Raw genomic sequence first — 18,420 nt, forward strand, 5'->3', positions numbered from 1 at the left:
CAATTCTATTCTGCAGACCTACGAAGTGAAATAGCATCCACAGCTCCCTCCCGGGCATCTGAAGTGCGGAGAGGGTCTGGAAAGGACTTGCTCGATACATACTAATTCTGATGATTAACTATATTAGCTCAGGAAGTATTAGTTAAGAAAAATGCGCTGATCGATTACTCAATCAATGGAGCCCGGTGAGGACTGGATGAGGAAATGTCCGCCCCAGACGCAGCACAAAGCCGAGACCACACCCGCTGTCACCGCCTCTGAGAGATCATCCCCTCTCAGTGCCCTGCACGCGCCTCAGAGAAAGAGAGGACATTTGTGAGACGCCCCAACCATGAGACACCCCAACCATGAGACATGTCCCTACTGCAGAGGGAGATGGGGGGGCGGGGCGGAACTCACCTTAGAATCAATGAAATTCGATAGCTTTAAATAAACAGTACAGTGATCGAAGATGACGGAGAAGGAAAAATAGAAAAGTCTCATGAAACTAATTTATCAGTGAACTCAGATCTGTACACTCTTCATTCACTTCCAGACTCCAAATTATGATTCTTGCTCGTGAGCAAGACAATTAAGGAACACGCCAGAGGGAGCCAATGGTGATCACACAGGGTCACGGGGCACAGAATTCAGGGAGTCCCGCCGAGATGAGCACTCCCGGCCCCTCGCTCCCCCGCCCCACCCTTGCAGGTGTCCGCTCCGCAGCGTCTCCCACATGCAGGGGTGACCTGGTGTTGCCTCTCCCTCAGAGCCCCTGCCAGGCTGACACCGGGTAGGTGGGAAGAGTGGCAGCCGTGGGGCGTGCCGTCACCACTGTCACCTTGATGGGAGGGTGGTGACTGCAGCTCCAAGTGGCGGGGAGCATCAGAGCACAATTTAGTCAGGAGCTGGGGGGTGGACGGGGGGGGAGGAGGAACGCTCCCGCCTATTTCAGAAACTTCCAGGCAACACAGCCCATGGAGAAGGGAGGGGAAGGCACATCTGCGAGAGGCCAGAGGCTGTGAAACCTCAGTCACCAGCAGGAAATGCAAGACAAAGAAACGCAGGTCAGAGGTAGAATCCTCGGACTCCCCTCCTTGGGGTCTCCTGCGTGGCTCCGCTCCTGCCGGGAGAGCTGGTGCTGGAAAAAGCCACAGCATGTTCGTTCGATATCCGCCTGAGCACCCCTTGTCCACCCACTGTGTGCTCAGCCCCCACATAAGACTCTCTACTGGAACCTTCTTTTTGAAGCTGATTCCATTGCCTCCCAAGCAATTGCAAGGATGAACAATGCCTCGATTGTAAGGTCTGACGACTGGAGCAGACATGGACACAAAGTCTTAGCACGAGAGGAGATGCCTTTAGGCATCAGCTGAGGATGAGGATCCCCGGCAGAGGCCACCCCGAAGCATGAATGCTCTCGTGCTGCTGAGGAGTCCGCCACATTATCCCAGAAAACCTTCTCTCCTTCCTCTCGGCTCTGGGGCTCGGGCTGAGCTGGGTCCTGAGCCTGCAGGGGGCCGTGGAGGATGGGTTCCGGCTGCCTTTCCAGACTCCTCCACACGCAGGCCTCGCACCCCAAACCAGAGGTCACGGTTAGGTCATCGCAGAGCTCCTGGGGGTGTGAGAAGATGACAACCGACATTTTTGAATGTGAAGAGACCCCAAAGCACAGACTTTTATGCTGAAAGAGACCTTACATATCTTTGAGTCTGACCACATCCTGGTCATGGAGGCCTTGTTCCTTTATTATTATGACTCCGTTTCCGGGGGGGGGGGGGGGCGCGGGGGGATAGGATCCTATGACACAGCAAACTCCATACAAGACTTGTGGACGGTGGGAAGAGAACAGCTCCCTGGTCCCTAAGCCTCGCCTTGGCGAATGGGGTCACCTCCGTCCGCGGAGTCTGTGCAGCAATTCTTCACCGCACCTGCACCGAGTTGATGGTGACGGAGGTCGAGAGGGAGGAGCTCTTTCTCAGAGGCAACGGGCATCATCTCACAACAGATCTGGGAAACGCGGTCACCATCCTTCCCATTTCCCATCCCCGTCACTCCCAACCTCACGGGCCAGACGGGGACACGGAGGCTCCGAGAGTTCAGTTATCCCCAGGGTCGCCCCGGCAGCCGGTAGTGATGCCAGGACTCGGGCGCAGGCAACTGGGGGCTCTTAACACTCCATCTCATGCTCTTACCACCTTTTGGCTCTAAAAGATCAACCACTTTCTCATTTTCCCGTCATCTACTCTGGCAAACACCGGCAGTTCTTTAACTTCGGCCAGAGTGCCTGCTCTTCCCCGAGGCTGTTACACTAGGGGGCTGTGCTTTATTTTTACCATCTCCTTGGGTTTTCAAGGCCACGGTCAGAGGCGATCACGTGGACCCCGCGAGCACGCACACACCCAGCCTAAGTCACCGCGCGTGCAACGGACCCGCGAGCCGCCCCGCGCCACCGCCACCTGCCGATCCTCCTCCGCCAAGGGGCCCGCTGGGCGGGGAGTGCGTGTGGCAGACGCGCAGGAAAGCTGCAGTTCAAAGCCAAGCCCAGACATGAAATGTCATCATGGGAGGCCCTGCCAGGCTCAACAGCCAAATGAGCAGTAAATCCTGGCGGCCCGTCTCTCAGCGCCGTGCAGCCAAGCCCACGGCAACGTCCTGTTTCTCTGCAGGGCCCAGGGCGCGCACACTTGCCAAAGGAGGGAAATAAGTGCACTTGATTAAATTTGGTTTTGAATAATCGGTTCATTGCAATTCTTGGGCTGAAAAGAAAAACGGCATTTCTAGTTTATAGAAATCACCGCATGAAATACAGCGATGGCTGCTCAGAGAACCCCCGGAACTAAATAAATTTAAGCCGCACATTTACGGAAGCCATTACGAGGGGCCTAATGACAGCCCCGCCGATTACCACTCCGATGGGGCCGCTGTGGAACCTGCCCCGGCCGCGGTCGCCGCCTGGCTTCATGGCTGGGGGCCCAGACGGACGACCAAGGCTCACACCCTCACCGGCACGTTAGGAGCCAGGGGCCCAGGCAGGCGGCGGCGCTGCCTCGGGAGAGACTCACAGGAGCACAGCCAGGACTGGACCCCAAGCTTCTTGCCACCATCACCCAGGCATGAACCTTCGCGCGCAGCGTCCACGGTGGCTCCTATGTGCAAAGCACCGTGTCCTTGCCTCTGGTTCCAGAAGCACGTCACGGTGTGGAGAGAGGAAGGGGGTGCAGGGAGGAGGGTGCAGAGGAGCGGGCGAGGGGAGAAGCGTGTTAGGAGGGAAACCAGAGCCTGGTCCCTTGAACAATCCCAGAGCACGCCCCGGAGCTCCCACTGTGACCGCGATGGACAGTAACAGCAACATCTGCAGCGCTGCCGCGGGGCAGTTCACACGTCACCACGTGTGTCAGAGCAATTTGTCCTTGGCACGACCTCCTCAGCCACCGGCTGCGATCTCTGGGTGCTGGCGCCTCCCGTGTCCGTGGGATACCTTCCTTCTTCGTGTTTATACACCACTTCCCGCGAGCCCGGGCCGCAGAGGGCAGCAGGGCAGCCTGGCTGTATATACAGGTGTCCCCCCAAAATGCGTATGTACTTTGAATGTTTATAAAGTCAGTGTTTATTAACATACAGTTCATTTTCAAAATGTAAAAGGATCTACAGAAAGGAATCGTATTTTTTGGTCAATGTCTGTTTTCAAACTCATGAGCAGGCTCTGCTGATAACGTGAAGCAATGGCATCGCAAACATCAGGGGTCATTCTGTTCGCTATCTGTGCGCCCTCAATTCATGGACTGTTGCTGGCTTGGTACCGTAAACCCTATCTTTTATGTATCCCCATTAAAAAAAGAAAGTATAGGGGCATTTTAGGATAAATTCTCTTTGTTCAAAGCTGAGTCTGGCTTCCCCCAGTATGTTAAATCAGTTAACCCCAAAAAGGAGGGAACATTAAGTGAGGTGTCAGCTGTGAAAGTGTGGACACATTTTGGGGGACACCCTCTATTTTGCAGAAGAAAGCAGGCCTGTGCCCCTCTCTCTCCCTGCATGTGTGCCGTGCACAGGGACATCGGCGCTCCCCAGAGACAACGCTGCGAGTGTCCTGGGAAACTGGCCCGCAGGCTGGGGCTGGATACAGGCCCCCGTGTCGTGGGCGGGAGCAGCACGAGGAAAGCAAAGCTGGAGGGAGAGAGAGGCCCTGCCCGGGCGCTGGAGTAAATGCAACCGTCTCACCATAAAGACCCTCGGAGTGAAAGAAACCCAGTCACCATGAGAGGCGGCTGCTCAGGAGCGCGAGCTATGGCGTCACGGAACTCCCCCTCAGTCCACAGCCTCTGCCGCGAACATGCGGGAACCGGCGAGAACGGCTGACACTCACCGAGCCCCACGGTCTGTAGCAACGCGGGGCGACCGGCGTGGGTGACACTCTCACTTAGAGCCCCCGCGGCGCACTGGTCTCCCGTCACCATTAAAATGACCAAGAGTTATTTTTTTATTAAAAAAAAAAAATTTATTGATTTCAGAGAGACGGGAGAGGGAGAGGGAGAGAGAATCCATGATGAGAGAGAATCATGGATCGGCTGCCTCCTGCACCCCCCACACTGGGGATCGAGCCTGCAAGCCGGGCCTGTGCCCTGACTGGAATCAAACCGTGACCTCCTGGTTCATAGGTCAATGCTCAACCCCTGAGCCACACCAGCCAGGCCAAAGAGCTATTTCTGAATACCTTCTACTTTTTGGTAATTGTTGTAAAAGCCCATGCCTGCCACGGAGATGCTTTCTTCTCACTTCCCGCTTCATTCTGTCCTAAGTGACCCTATTCACAGCGTTTCTCACTTGAACGAACTGGAGAATCTAAAGCAGAGACAGAAGCACCCGCCCGCCCGCCCGCCTGGCTTTCCCTGTTTTCTCTCTAAGGCCCCAGGATCACAAACGCGCGTCCTTACGGCGACCGCAGTGGCTAATGACTCCTGCCGGAAGGCTGGCAGTTGTCTAATTAACAAAAGGCAGGTTTCACCGAACCGGCTTTGTTTTCAGATGAGCAGCCCCCGGCCTATGCAAATGCCGGACTTAATTCAGAACTTTCCAACTTCCATTCCTCTGTCCCGAAACTTGCGTCACTAAAAATGCGCCGCTGTCATTTGTTTATCCTGATTTACGGCCACCTATGTAACACAGGTCACACAGCACATCCTCCCAGAATGCGCTCATGAAAGTCCCTTCTCTGTTGTCATTAAAATGGGCACTTGATCAATAAAAATAATATTTGCATATTTTCTGCAAAGTGTATTCTTAATAACATCCGTCAATAACAAAATCCGAATCCTCTAAGTAGTCCAATTAGCCTCTGACTATACACGACGGCATGGGCCGAGTATTCCCTCGACGCAGACACGGGGTGACCTTTCTGGAACTTTCCCACCACGACATCGTGAAGTTCTGCGGGAGAGACTGACATCTAAGCGGTAAGTTCTGGCTTCTCCCCATCTCTGGGGCGCACGTGCTTCTGGTGCCGGTGGCGTTTACCCGAGCAACAGTAAGCGCATCAGATAAAACGACCGGCGCGTGGTCAAGGTTCAAGCCAGAGTCGATCCCGGGGAATGAGGATCTGCTCCTCCACCCCCACCCCCCACACCCCCCACACCACACATCCCCCCACACACAGTGCCTGGGTGCTCTGCACACGCGTGTATTATAACCACTCATGTTCTGTGGTGTGCTTTTTTAATACATTTTTATTGACTTCAGAGAGGAAGGGAGAAGAAGAGAGAGTGCAAGGGAGAGGAAGAGAGAGGGGAACATCAATGAGGAGAGAGAATCATTGATCGGCTGCCTCCTGCACGCCCCCTACTGGGGATTGAGCCCACAACCCAGGCATGTGCCCTGACCAGGAATCGAATTATAACCTCCAGGTTCCTAAGTCGATGCTCAACCACTGAGCCATGCCGGCTGAGCGAACCAAGATTGTTTTAAAGAAATGATGAAAAAAATTATTGGGCAGAACTTTCAAATCCCTGCCAATTTGCCTGCTAAGGAGCAATGGCTATGAAATTGGGGACTTTGCTCCCAAACACTCTCCCAAACTCAGAAAAATGGGGGACAGGCGATATGCCGACAGCTGATGTTCCCGCTTAACTGTCTGTCACTTTCAATCTTTGTCAAAATGGGGTTCTCATCATTAAGAACATGGTCCTCGGAGGAGACACGTGGCATCTCCATCGCTCAGAACCTGCTGAAAAATGCCATATGCCGTCCTACAGGGAAGTCACACACGTGAGCACCACAGGCCCGCTCGGCGAGGGGAGAGCGACACAGCCGGCTACACAGGAACCCTCGGAGCGCAAGTCCTCATCCCTCTCACTGCCATTCCCACCCTATGCCCTCGCTGGGAAGGGAAAGAGGCTGTAGGAGAAGGACATCCCCTCCCAGGTGGGTGAAATCCTTCAGATGTTGCAGCTGGCAGACGTTATTACGAAGATCGATGTTCCTAACACACACAGCGTTAGAAGATCCAGGCTCTACGGCTCCTTCTCGCCCTAATAGAGATGTAACTGCTCCTCATCTGGCCGCAAAAGAGAGGCCGCGGCGTCCCTGTGCGAGCTCGGAGCTGTACCTGCTCTCCCTGCGTTTCCCAGGGCCTCATTCTCTCAGCAAATGCTTATGAGAGTCACCTATTTTCTTTCTTCACACCCTGTATTCATCCATGGGAATTGGGCTTAATTCTCCCAGAGCTAAAACGGATGATATAATTTAAAGTATTAAAGAATTAACCATTGTCCGGCTGTGTGGCTAAGTGGTAGGGTGTCGACCTATGAACCAGGAGGTCATGGTTCAATTCAAGGTCATGGCATATGCCCAGGATTTTGGGCTCCATCCCCAGTAGGGGACGTGCAGAAGGCAGTCAACTGGTGGTTCTCTCTCAGCATTGGTGTTTCTATCTCTCTCCCCGTCTCCCTTCCTCTCTAAAAATAAAAACAATTAAATCAACTAAATTTTTATTTAAAATTAACCATTAAAAATTTGCCCGAACATGTGATGGCTGGGGCTCATGCCTGCCCTCCTTATGAGCACACACAAGCTGTTGTACTGAGAGTGAGGCATGAACTGGAGACAGCCGGTGCCAGCCCTGAGTTCGTCCGTGTCCCAGATGCAACCATAACCTAGTGATGTCTCCAGACATTCAGAGATTTTTAAAAATAATTCTGGACTCAGCTATTTGTCTTTGTGGAAGGCAACAAAAGAAGATGCCTAAGCATTCACATTTCAGAAAATATACCTCCCAGATACCCTGTTCTTGGGAGTTACTGGGAAGACAGAACAGAACCAAAATGTGGACAGAACAGGAAGGCTGGGTGTGAAAGACACAGCCAACCTGCCAACCTTAGTACCTGTGCTCTCTCGGTGCCTCCCTCCTGTCAATAAGTCAGTGTCTTTACCCCTAAAAAGCCCCGCCCCTCGCCCTCTGACTTTTTCCTATAATTAATGGGTCTCTCTCCTGCATATTTTCAATAGCACGCAGACATGGTTTTATCACCCATCAAAATAAAAAGTGTGTGTGCCCTGGCTGGTTGGCTCGGTTGCTTGGGCATCAACCTGTGCACCAAGAGGTCACTGGTTTGACTCCCAGTCGGGGCACATTCCCAGGTTGCGAGCTCCATCTCCAGTAGGGGGCGTGCAGGAGGCAACCATCAATGTTTCTCTCCCTCTCCTTCTCCCTTCCTTCTCTCTCTAAAGTCAACAAAAACATACTTAAAAATAAAGTAAAATAAAAAATGTATGCATGTAGGGTTAGGAGGTAGGTTGTGGTGAAGTAGTCACTACTTGTTCCTTAGAAAAGGAGGGCACATGGCCAGCCACTACCCTGTGAGGTGCAGCGCCTCCTGTCGTGGGCTTACCTGCTTTGGCCAATGGGATGTGAACCGGGGCCAAGTGTCACCTGCTTTGGCCAATGGGATATAAATGAGGGTGGAGTGTAACCTGCTTTGACCAATGGGATGTAAGTGTGTCACCAGCTTTGGCCAATAGGATGTGAAGGAGTGTCGAGTAGGGGAAGTGCAAGCTGAAGATGGGAGACCCTGCCCATCACAGCTCCGGCTTCCACTCCTTCCTCTCCCACCGAGGAGTGTCCAGGGGTGGGAGAGCTGTCAGCTTGCGTGCGGTGCCGGGCCATCGCTGCCTCATTGCTCCTGACACATAACGTGACCAAGAGGTGAGCTGGCATTTGTCATTGCAGCGTAGCCCCAGTCGTACCGATCCACACTTCCCTACTCTATCTTAACAACATTCTTGAAAAAAAGGTCCCTAGTAAATATTTCTGCTGCTTCATCTCCAGTTCTCCTCTGAACCCTCTACGACAGGCTTCCTTCTCCCCCAGCCACCCCCCTGCACACCTGAGGTCATCTCCGTCCTATCTGGTCTGACCTCAGCGGCGTGGGGCATGGCTGTCCACCCTTCCTTGGCTTCTCCGGCTGCCCTGCACCTCCCTGGCCATTTCCTCTGTCACGGTCACCAGCTCCCTCCCTCTTCCCCGTCCCTGAAGCGCAGGTGCCCCACCGCTTGCCTTTGGTCTGCTTTTCTGTCCATACATTCTCCCGCAGGACGGCATCGGGTCATGGTCTGACATACCACCCACAGGACAAGGGCTCTCAAAATGCACCTCTCCCACTACCCACCTTCCCTACTCGCCTGCGTGTCTACAGGCGTTTCCATCTGACGCTGGCCAAAATAGGACTGTTTTTCCTGCTCTACCGATCTTTCCCTCCACAACCTTCCCTGGCCCAGCACGTGGCATCACTGGTATGGACTGCCGTTTGTTCTCCCAAAATTCCTATGTTGTCATTCTAGCCCCCAAAGTGATGCTGTTAGGAGGTGGGGCCTTTCGGAGGAAATGAGGTCATGAGGGAAGAGACACGAGAGAGGTTGCTGCCCCTCCCTCTCCATCCACCCTGTGGGGACACAAGGAGAAGACAGCCTTCTGCAAACATCTGCAAACATCTGCAAACGAGCAGGCCTGTCTTCACCGGAAACGGGCTCCTCCCTCTCTTTCCTCACAGGAGCCAGCAGGAATATTGAATTAGGCCCCCCTGGAAGCCACCACCGTGGAAAAAAAACCAATAAAGTTTCAAATCGATCATTTCTAGTGCCTGAAAGAAGCCAAGAATAGATGTTCCCTTCCTGGTTACGTTCATTATCATAGATTTCAATTTATCTCAAATTACAAGGAAAAGTCGATTGAAATCTATAGCTGGATCCCAGGTGTGGCGTTTCTTTTCTTTTTTTTTAAGTCAATATGAAACTGAAGTCATTCTGTGTGAAGGATTTTTGGCTCCAGCCCTAGGCATTGAGGCTCTGGTGCTGCAGTCACGCAGACGGTGGCATGTCCAGCCTACACTTGTGTTTACTCTTGATCTTTACACCGTACATCAGTGATGGCGGACCTTCTGAGCTCAGCGTGTCAGCATTTTGAAAAACCCTAACTTCACTCTGGTGCCGTGTCACATATAGAAATTTTTTGATATTTGCAACCATAGTAAAACAAAGACTTATATTTTTGATATTTATTTTATATATTTAAATGCCATTTAAGAAAAATCAACCAAAAAAACGAGTTCACGTGTCACCTCTGACACGCGTGTCATAGGTTCGCCATCACTGCCTTACATAGACAGGGCACCCCGGAGGTCAGTGCCCCCAAGAGCGGCTGGCCTGCCGAAACGCTGTGTGTCCTCTGCTCGGCGCTGGGCACTTCGGCTTGTGCTTTCGGGGCCTGGGTCTCTCAGGACCCATCAAGGTGGAGAATGAGGTGGGTCGTCTCCTTCTCACACTTCGATCATGAAGTGCTACCACGGAGCTACCAGAATACTTAACCACCTGCTGCTGCCAAGGCCTGAGGGGGCTGGAGAACAGCCACGCTTCCACGCTGTTGTCGGGAAGTATAAGCTCGGACGCCATTCGGCGGCATTTACAAAATCCAAACCTCCACCCCGCGGCCTGGGATTTCCCCTCCTGTGGGGATCTGCCCAACAGAAACGCGCACGTATTTATGCACAAGAGCAGGGGGTGATGGTCATCACGGCCTCTGCATAGAGCTAGCCACCCACACGCCGTCAGCAACAGGACAGACAGACAGACAGACAGACAGATCGAGGCTTACTCGTGCGATGGAATCAACGCCACACAACGGGAACGAACAGGCAGCCACGTGCGGCACATGGCCCGGGGGGCGCTGGGGCGGCTCCGTGCACGTGAGGTCAAGGGGCTGGAGCGCGTGAAGGGGGAGGAAGGAGGACGAACAGGACCTCGTGGACACATAACAGGTGCCACATCCCAAAGACGGGCGCCAAGAAGGTGCCAAGAGACTGCGTGTATGACTACAACTCCCCGTGCCTTACGGACGGAGGGCGGCACCTGAATGACGGCGCCCTAAGGCCAGCTGGGACGCTGTCCGATGCCACTGTCACTTTCTAACAGTGGACCGAGGAGCGAGAGACTCGGGGGAAATGTTAACGTTGCTGCATAAGGACTATCACACTTTTTAAATCTTATCTTTATTGTTGAAGGATTACAAATGTCCCCTTTCTTCCCAACCCGCCCCCCACCCCCCACCTCTCCTTCTCACCCTGCCCTTCCCAGGCCTTCGCCGCTCTCAGTTTAAAAATGCTTCATAGTTAATTATTTGTACGTTCAGTCGTTTTTTAAAAACAAGCTGGTTTATACGGTTTTGGTGCTGCATTTAAATGGCAGCTACAGCTATTTTATGGCTATTTACAGAGATCTTGAGCTTCTTGTAAAATCTGCTGCCACAGTAATCTCAGCAAATAATTAGCTCCTTAGGGGAAATCCAACTCTTCATAACTTCGTGTTGAAACAGAAAATAGCCTTTAGTGCTTCTTCCCGGTGATGATCCACTTACTGCTCGCACACTGCTGCCCGCTGCCTCTGCAAGGACTACATTTTTCCCCTTACAAATGCTTTCGAATAGCGTGCCCACCTCTTCGAAACATTGAAGGGTGAAAAACAATTTCATTTTATGTAGACGGTTAAAAGGTTTAGAAAAATAATATACCACCGAATTTACAGCCTTGCAAATTACGTTTTAAATGAGGGGCCAACTCTGTTCTTTGCCCGCCCCCCCCCCCCCCCCCCGATTCCACACTCCCCTGCGGCCAGACACAGACAGTAGATTAAGTGCAATGAACATTCTGTCTGTTCCTCTGGGCAAGTGACTCTCCTCAAGCTAAGAGCGTTGACGTTTCTCTAACTAGCTCCTCAATAATGGGCAGTGCAAATACTGAATTCTAAAGTACATGTGTGTTATTATTTATGTATAGCATGTTTTATTTTAAAGGGGATTTAAACAAACTTAAAAGATGCCAAAAACAGAGCAAAACCAACGAAGATGGAGCCAGGGGGAAGGAGTTATGAAAGCAGGTCGAAGCCAAGAAGGAAGTCTGTCCTCAACAGGCACCAAGGAGTTAGTTCCCTGGCTGCATGTGCAGGTGAGCTAGATACCTCCGCTCCAGAACTCCCGAGAGCAAAGAAAAGAGTGATCGGCCCAGGAATCTTCTAAATCGTAGAAGAAGGACAGGTCTACACAATGGAACCTGCAAACTGAGTATCCATCAGAGTTTATACATATTACGCTTTATACTATATATCAGGAAATAGAGAGACAGAAACAGTGATAGAGTAGGAAACACATATGATAATGTTTGTCTTAGTTCGACAGACTATCTGTAAATAAAATAATTACAAGACTCCTCTCCAAATTATTTTTATGACCCTCAGTAGTTATGGCTAGAAATGGAATGAGGTATATTGTGTTGAAAATATCCCAGTGTCATGTAGTAAACCATGGGCGAGGGTCTGTCAGACATTGCACAGTGGACGGTCTTTGTGTTTGGGACAGACTAGAGTCGGAGGAAAACCAGGCTGACTCCTCCACAGCTCAATGGAGCGGCTGAAAGACCAGCTCTGGCAAGAAGGGTTCACCCTTTGAAAATTAATCAATATAATCTATCACATCGATAGGATAAAAAAATCACATGACCATATCAATGGATGCATACAAAGCATTTGGCAAAATCTAACACTTGCTCATGACAAAAAAAAAACCTTCATTAAACCAGGAACAGAGGGGATCTTCTTCAACCTGATGGAGTGTCTACAGAAACCCTACAGCTAAGGTCATGATGCCCTTCAGAGCCACCGGTGCAAAGTGCCTTCAGCCCGTTGGCGGGGAGCCTGTGTTCTCCTCTGAAGAATGAGGTGGATGAGTAAGGCCTCCCTTTGAGCTGCTAGTGTGTGAGCACATATTAACGCTCCTGGCATCTAAGCGGCCCACAATAACATATCGTTATTTTATTTCAGGGACTTGACCAGAATGGCCTTAAAGGATCAAAAGGGTGGAGGTGAAAAAAGGGGGTGGGGGTGGGGGACATCCTAATAGTGTCAACAATAAATTTTTGAAAAGAATCAAGAGAATTCAGCCTTAATCCTTCTGGATATGCTTATTACATTTGTTATTGAAAAATAGGGCCGTGTTTTAAGTACATTTTACCCCCAAATCTACTGTGATTGAAAATAAAAAATAAAGCAACACCGAGTTATAAAAATGATTGCTCTAACCTGCTACCAAATTGTGGCAAAATAAGACAACTGACCACACAAAAGACACCCAGACTGGACTGTCAGGAGTCACAGTCCCATCACCAGATGCATTTTAAGTCGTTCTAATGAGCACCTATTAATGATGAGGCCAAAGTTGCTCTCTCCTGAAAGATCCCCAACTGAATATTTAAGCGCTGTTTCAAAACCTATTGCCACAAAGTGCCTCCCAATGTTGGGAAAGATTGTGTGTGAATGAAACATCATTTTAAAGCCGGGGAGAAAGTACAGATGGGCTCCCTGTTCGGCTCTCCTGTTATTAGTTCAATAGGTTTATCTAAAAATCTTTCTGATCTTGACTCTGACTCACTAAAAGCAAATGTTGAAAAGTGAAAACCCTGTAGAGCTTTTCATTCTTTATTAAGTACCATCCACAGATCCGACATCAATAAAACATGACAGCCCTGGACCGGAATGCGGCTGCCTTTCTATTGTTCTAGCGCACTGCCTGCCGCGCTGGCTGCCGGCGAGCAGCCGGGGAATCAGCAGGAAGGAAGATCAGTGGGGAGGACAGAGGCGGGAGTCTAATGCAAGCACCTGGGAATGCCAACTTGCTTTCATCTATTCTCAGCACCGAATACTTTTTAAAAGTTACAACACTTTTAAAAAATAAATAAATATATGCGTGTAATTGACCAAAGAAGCGAATGTTTCAAGAAGGTAGTGCTCATTTCTGCCCTGTGAGGTGCCTGGGAATAGCCAACTAGTATTTATTGGGCACCTACTATACCCAGGCACCTGCTAGGTGCTGTGGTCACAAAAGTGAATAAGTCAGAAACACGAGACCGTTGCTCTGGTGATTTTAAAAAGAGTTACAGCCCAGCCTGTGTGACTCAGTGGTCAAGCACTGATCTACGAACCAGGAGGTCATGGTTCCACCGTTCGATTCCCAGTCAGGGCACATGCCCAGGTTGTAGGCTCGATCCCCCGTAGGGAGCGTGCAGGAGGCAGCCGATCCATGATTCTCTCTCATCACTGATGTTTCTATCTCTCTCCCCCTCTCCCTTCCTCTCTGAAATCAATTTTTTAAAAAAATTATTTTAAAAAAAGAGAACAAATGAAAAATAAACGACCCAAATGATTGCCCAGCATGGGCAGCGCGGCCACGCTGGCGATGAGGATGGTACAGAGAATGACGAGGGTGGGGAGGCTGACTTGGCTTCCATGGTCAAGGAAGGTCAAGAAAAGCTTCTCCAGCGGAGACCTTCCTGACCAGGAGGAGGCTCTGTGCAGGCACCTGAGCAAAGCATTTCACACGGCATTTTCCTAAGCGCCCCGCAGCCATGAGCTGGAGCTTAATGTACTGGATGCACAGCAACAGGGCGACGGTGTCCGGAGCCCACACCACAGGGGGGAGAGCGGTAAGAGATGAGGCCAGAGAGGAGCTAAGCCAAGAGAGCAAATTCAGGCTCTATTCTAGGAATAATGGGGAGTCATTAGAAAGCTTTTTTAAAAAAATGCTTTCAGGTGGCTGTGCAAAGACGGGACACAAAGGGACCGAAGTAGGAGCAGGAGGCATCCGTCAAGAGCTGGCGTAATAATCTAGGCTGGAGATAATGAGGTTGGATTAGGATAATAAGAAGAAAATGGAGAGAAGGGGTCCAATCGGAATATACATTTGAGGATAGGTCTTAGATGGCTGGCTTCTGGACTGATTAGGAATGATTAGGGAAGATGGAGAGGGGTCCTGGTTTTTCCTTGAGCCATTAACTCGGACGGACAAGGTTGCAAGAACAGATTGGGGTGGGGAGAGTTTTAATCATTTCTTTTCTGCGATGGACATCAATTGACATTTAGCCTTAATCCACAACAAGATGAAGATGCTGGTGGAATAAAATGGACCTCTATTGTGTGTTCAAATTCCAGCCGGGTATCATCTTACAGCTTTATCCATGAAGTGATTTTGTCAAATTACACACTTCAATCTACTTAAAGGTACACAGATATGTTTGTACTTTCACACCATTTGTCCTCCGAATGGAAATGATATTTAATGGACTGTTATCATTATAACTGAGCAAACTAAATCAACCCTTAAAATCAAAGCCATAGAGAATTTCACCCATTGATGGGGATCTGGGAGGTCACGATGACCTTCTACTAGTCCTGACGTCTCGTTTCTGCCCCTGTGAAGCTGGTAGCACACAAACAGAAGACTACGGGTCCATACGTCGGTGTCAGAAATTCCCAGGCCAAACATCATTATACCACGGCATTCCCACGGAGGTCTCATGCTTTCCCACAACCATAACGAAGTTCAGCTGACTTTTACTTGTTAACAACATCAGTAATAATAATAACAGAAATAACAGTGGTTAACAATTCCTTGAAAACATACCCTGGACCTGGATCACTGAGCTTAGAACATTATAGACATGACCCCGTTTCGTCCTCAACAACAACCCTACTCACAGGTGAGACAACTGCGGCTCAGCAAGTTTAAGTAACTCAACCAGACCACAGATATGTAAATGATGGCGCCAAGACTGGAATTCAGACATGTTCTATACCTTCTGTTCATTCATTCACTCATCATTCATTACATTCTTTTTTTTATTATTAATCCTCACTGGAGGATATTTTTTTCCATGGATTTTAGAGAAAGTGGAAGGGAGGAGGGAGGAGGAGAGAGAGAGAAACATCAATGTCAGAGAGACATCAATTGGTTGCCTCCCCGCACATGCCCCAATCGGGGCAGGGAACCTGCAACCCAGGTAGGTGTCCTTGGCATCAAACCCGTGACCCTTCCATTCATGGGCCAACGCTCTAACCGGTGAGCCACGCCAGCCAGGACCATTCATTTAATTCTTACTATATGTATGCTTTCAACAAGTGAATCTTTTTCCTAAAGATGTGTCACTGAAGTAGAAAGATGGCTACAAATTCTTTGTCGCTGTACTCATTGAGAAATGAAGCCCACTTCCTCTCCCCGGGAACTGTCTTCCCTGTGACTTGCTTTGCCCAGAAGGTGGAGGAAGTGGTTCAATCACTCCCGAGCCTGAAGCTAAGGAGTTCTACAGCTTCTGCTCTTAGAATACTCTTGAAATTGCTCTGCTATGAAATGAGAAGCCCAGGCCACATGAGAGACCACATGGAGAACAAGTCCACAGCCATCACCCAGGGCCAGGCTTGCGTGTAAGCCATCCGGACAACCCCAGGCCAGTCGAACATCAAGAGGACAGCAGCCCCATCAACACCACATGGAACCGAAGAACCACCCAGCAGAGCACAGTCCATCCACACAGAGTGAGAGAGGATGAATGAATGTTGTTTTAAACCACTATCTTTTGGGTTATGCAGCAATAGATCATCTACAGAGCCACAGTATTGTCTTCTTCTTGAAAGGAGAGTATTAGGTAATAATAATATAGCAAAACGCAACTCTACAAAGTAAGAATCAAGTTGAAGAAATCGCTCTCCTCTTGCGGCGAGGCGTGCTTTCCTTACCCATACAGCCCAGTGAGGTGGGGAAGTCAGAACGGACCACGACCCTTTTGCTTCACTGATTCCATTGCTTATTCACCCACTTCCTTATCCATTCATTCATGTGGACAGTCATTCAGCAAGTATTTCCTGGCATGTGTGAGACTCTGTGTGGATTACTGTGGATCAGCCAACTAATCAAGGTAAGACGTCAGCCTTTAAGAACTTTTAGGTCTAAGGAAGGGCTCAGTAAATACTTTTCGGTGGGTTGATTCTTAGTCATTCCACAGAGTACAGCAGGAGGTAGAAACGTTAAGAAAAGTGGGAGGGAAAGGAGGGAGAAGCTAGTTTAAAAACTTTTATTTTAAAATTTTGCTTTTTCTAATTCAATGTAGATAATGGGGTGTGCACTGTACGTTTAATATTTCATCCCTACCCATTAAATGTTAGCCCTCCCCGTAAAATGCACATAAAAGGCAGCTTATATTCAATTTCTCTTGCTTTTCTACTTAGTCCCCCTTAAGAGGACTAATTTGCTCCCGTGGCTTAGCTGCACTGGATGAGTCAGGGGTGGGGAGAAGCATCGCTGTTTTGATAATCAACTCAAAAGAAAATTAAGTTCCCTCACGGAAGCCACCACGATTCATTTTCTGGACACAGGGAAAGATAAAGGCAGCTTGCACAACAAAGGGCCAGCTAATCGCTTCCCCTCCGGGATGGTGTGAAAGCACTTTCTAAAAGGTATTTAATCATTCCCCTAGAGGTCAGACCACTGGAGGGCTACCTTCCCTCTCCCCTGCCCCCTCCCCGGGTCTCGCGACACCCCTTCCGTTCAGCGCTCTCCACAGTGGGGACCTCGGCCACGAAAGACAGGCTGTGCTTGGGGCCCAGTGCCCGGCGCTCTCACCCCCGGCACCCCCACCCCCGGCCCTGCCACTGCCCGTCTGTGAATTAACTCATCAGCGCGGGGCAGCTGGGCTCCAGCTTCTCCTCAACTCAGGTCCCAGCAAGGAGCAGAGTCTTGGGTTCCCGTCCCCTCTGCTGACACCAGAACCGCCCGGGCTGAGGCTGGCCTGGTGGACCGTGGCGCGCCGCCTCCTCTCTGCCTCCGTCAGGGATGGAGGTTCGGAGGCTCCGGTGCAGAAGGGCTGCGGGCGCCGACTTTTCCAAAAGATGGAATCGACCCCCCAAAAAGACCACAGGTTCCCTTTGAAATTCAGGAAACCCGCCTTCTCAGAGCAGCTACTTTCCCGACACAAAAAAAGCTTTCAAGACAAAAGCAGGCTGTCCTGTTTGTCGGGCAAATACAAAGCCTGCAGCAGGCCTTTCAAGTCCATGTCTGTGATAAGGACCCGCTTCATCCCTCGCAGCCCGGAGGCAAACGAGGACGGGAGGTGATGGGAGGCTGCTGGGCCGGCTCAGGTATGTGGGCAGATTGGCAGGCACGGAGTCTGGGTGGGCTTCCTGGGTCCCCAAGCCTTCGGTGGAATATGCATGAGTGCTTACTGCGTGTGATGCCCTGTGCTAGGCCTTGGGGATGCAACCGTGAACAAAACAGAAACGAAAAGAAAACTGGCTCGGGTCCTAGATGTGTTGTGATGGATTCTGGGGAGAGAGACTGGAAATAAGGGAGACACACAAGTGAAGCTCAGAGTCCCTCGGAAGGTGAGCAGCTCTGCAGGAACGCAAGGCCAAGGCCCGCGCCCGCAGGAAGAGAGGGGTCGCGCGTCCTCCAGGAGAGGAAGGGGTCCCGGGGGCCAGGATCGCCTCTAAGACTGGTGCTCGGGAAAGATGCCCGTGAGCAGGTAGCGTCCCAAAGGACTGGACACAGGGGAGGGAGGGAGCCAGACGCTGAGGATGAAGAGAGTTAGAGGCCAAGGAAAGCAGGTGCCAAGACCCAGGGAGAGGCGTTGCTGGGCAGGTTGGAGGTGGCGAGGCCGGTGTGGCGCCGTGCGGTGGGGGGCAGGGCAGAGGACCCGGACAAGCTCAGGGAGGCGGCTTCGGGCCAGATGAAGAATAGATTTATGAAACGTCAGTGTCCGCTCCGGTGGGGAGTCTGAGAGCTGCAAGCGGAGGGGCCATGGGATCCACCTGGCTGAGAGTGAGGACGGCGCAAGGAGGTTCCGGGGAAGCTGTGACAGCAGCACAGCCTGGAGCTCTGGAAAGGCAACTCCCCGTACCCGGCCTGCCTTCCAGTAACACGCAGCCACTGCACAGCCGCGGACCGCCCTTGCCACAGGCTACTTCCGCCTCTCCCTCCGACCACGGTGCTGCATCGTATTTACTCCCATAGCTCCTATCCACTCCGCAGCACATGGTTATTTTTCCTACAAAGAAAACTGACAGCTCGGCCAGTGTGGCTCA

General features: G+C 50.9%; 1 protein-coding gene across 2 annotated transcripts in view; it reads right to left on the reverse strand.

The window, feature by feature from the left end:
• Positions 1–473: 473 nt before the first annotated feature.
• The window catches only part of SUMF1 (sulfatase modifying factor 1), a 100,210-nt gene continuing 82,263 nt past the window's right edge, over positions 474–18,420 (reverse strand). For both annotated transcript variants that reach the window (XR_013996804.1, XM_081106281.1), the window contains exon 10: positions 474–1,594. Coding sequence is in view for 1 of the 2 variants with exons in the window: in XM_081106281.1 (XP_080962407.1) it covers positions 1,576–1,594 (19 nt within the window). In the remaining variant the exon portion in view is untranslated. The remainder of the gene's footprint in view (positions 1,595–18,420) is intronic.

The sequence above is a fragment of the Myotis nattereri genome (assembly GCF_964212035.1).
Source record: "Myotis nattereri genome assembly, chromosome: 14".
Lineage (NCBI taxonomy): Eukaryota > Metazoa > Chordata > Mammalia > Chiroptera > Vespertilionidae > Myotis > Myotis nattereri.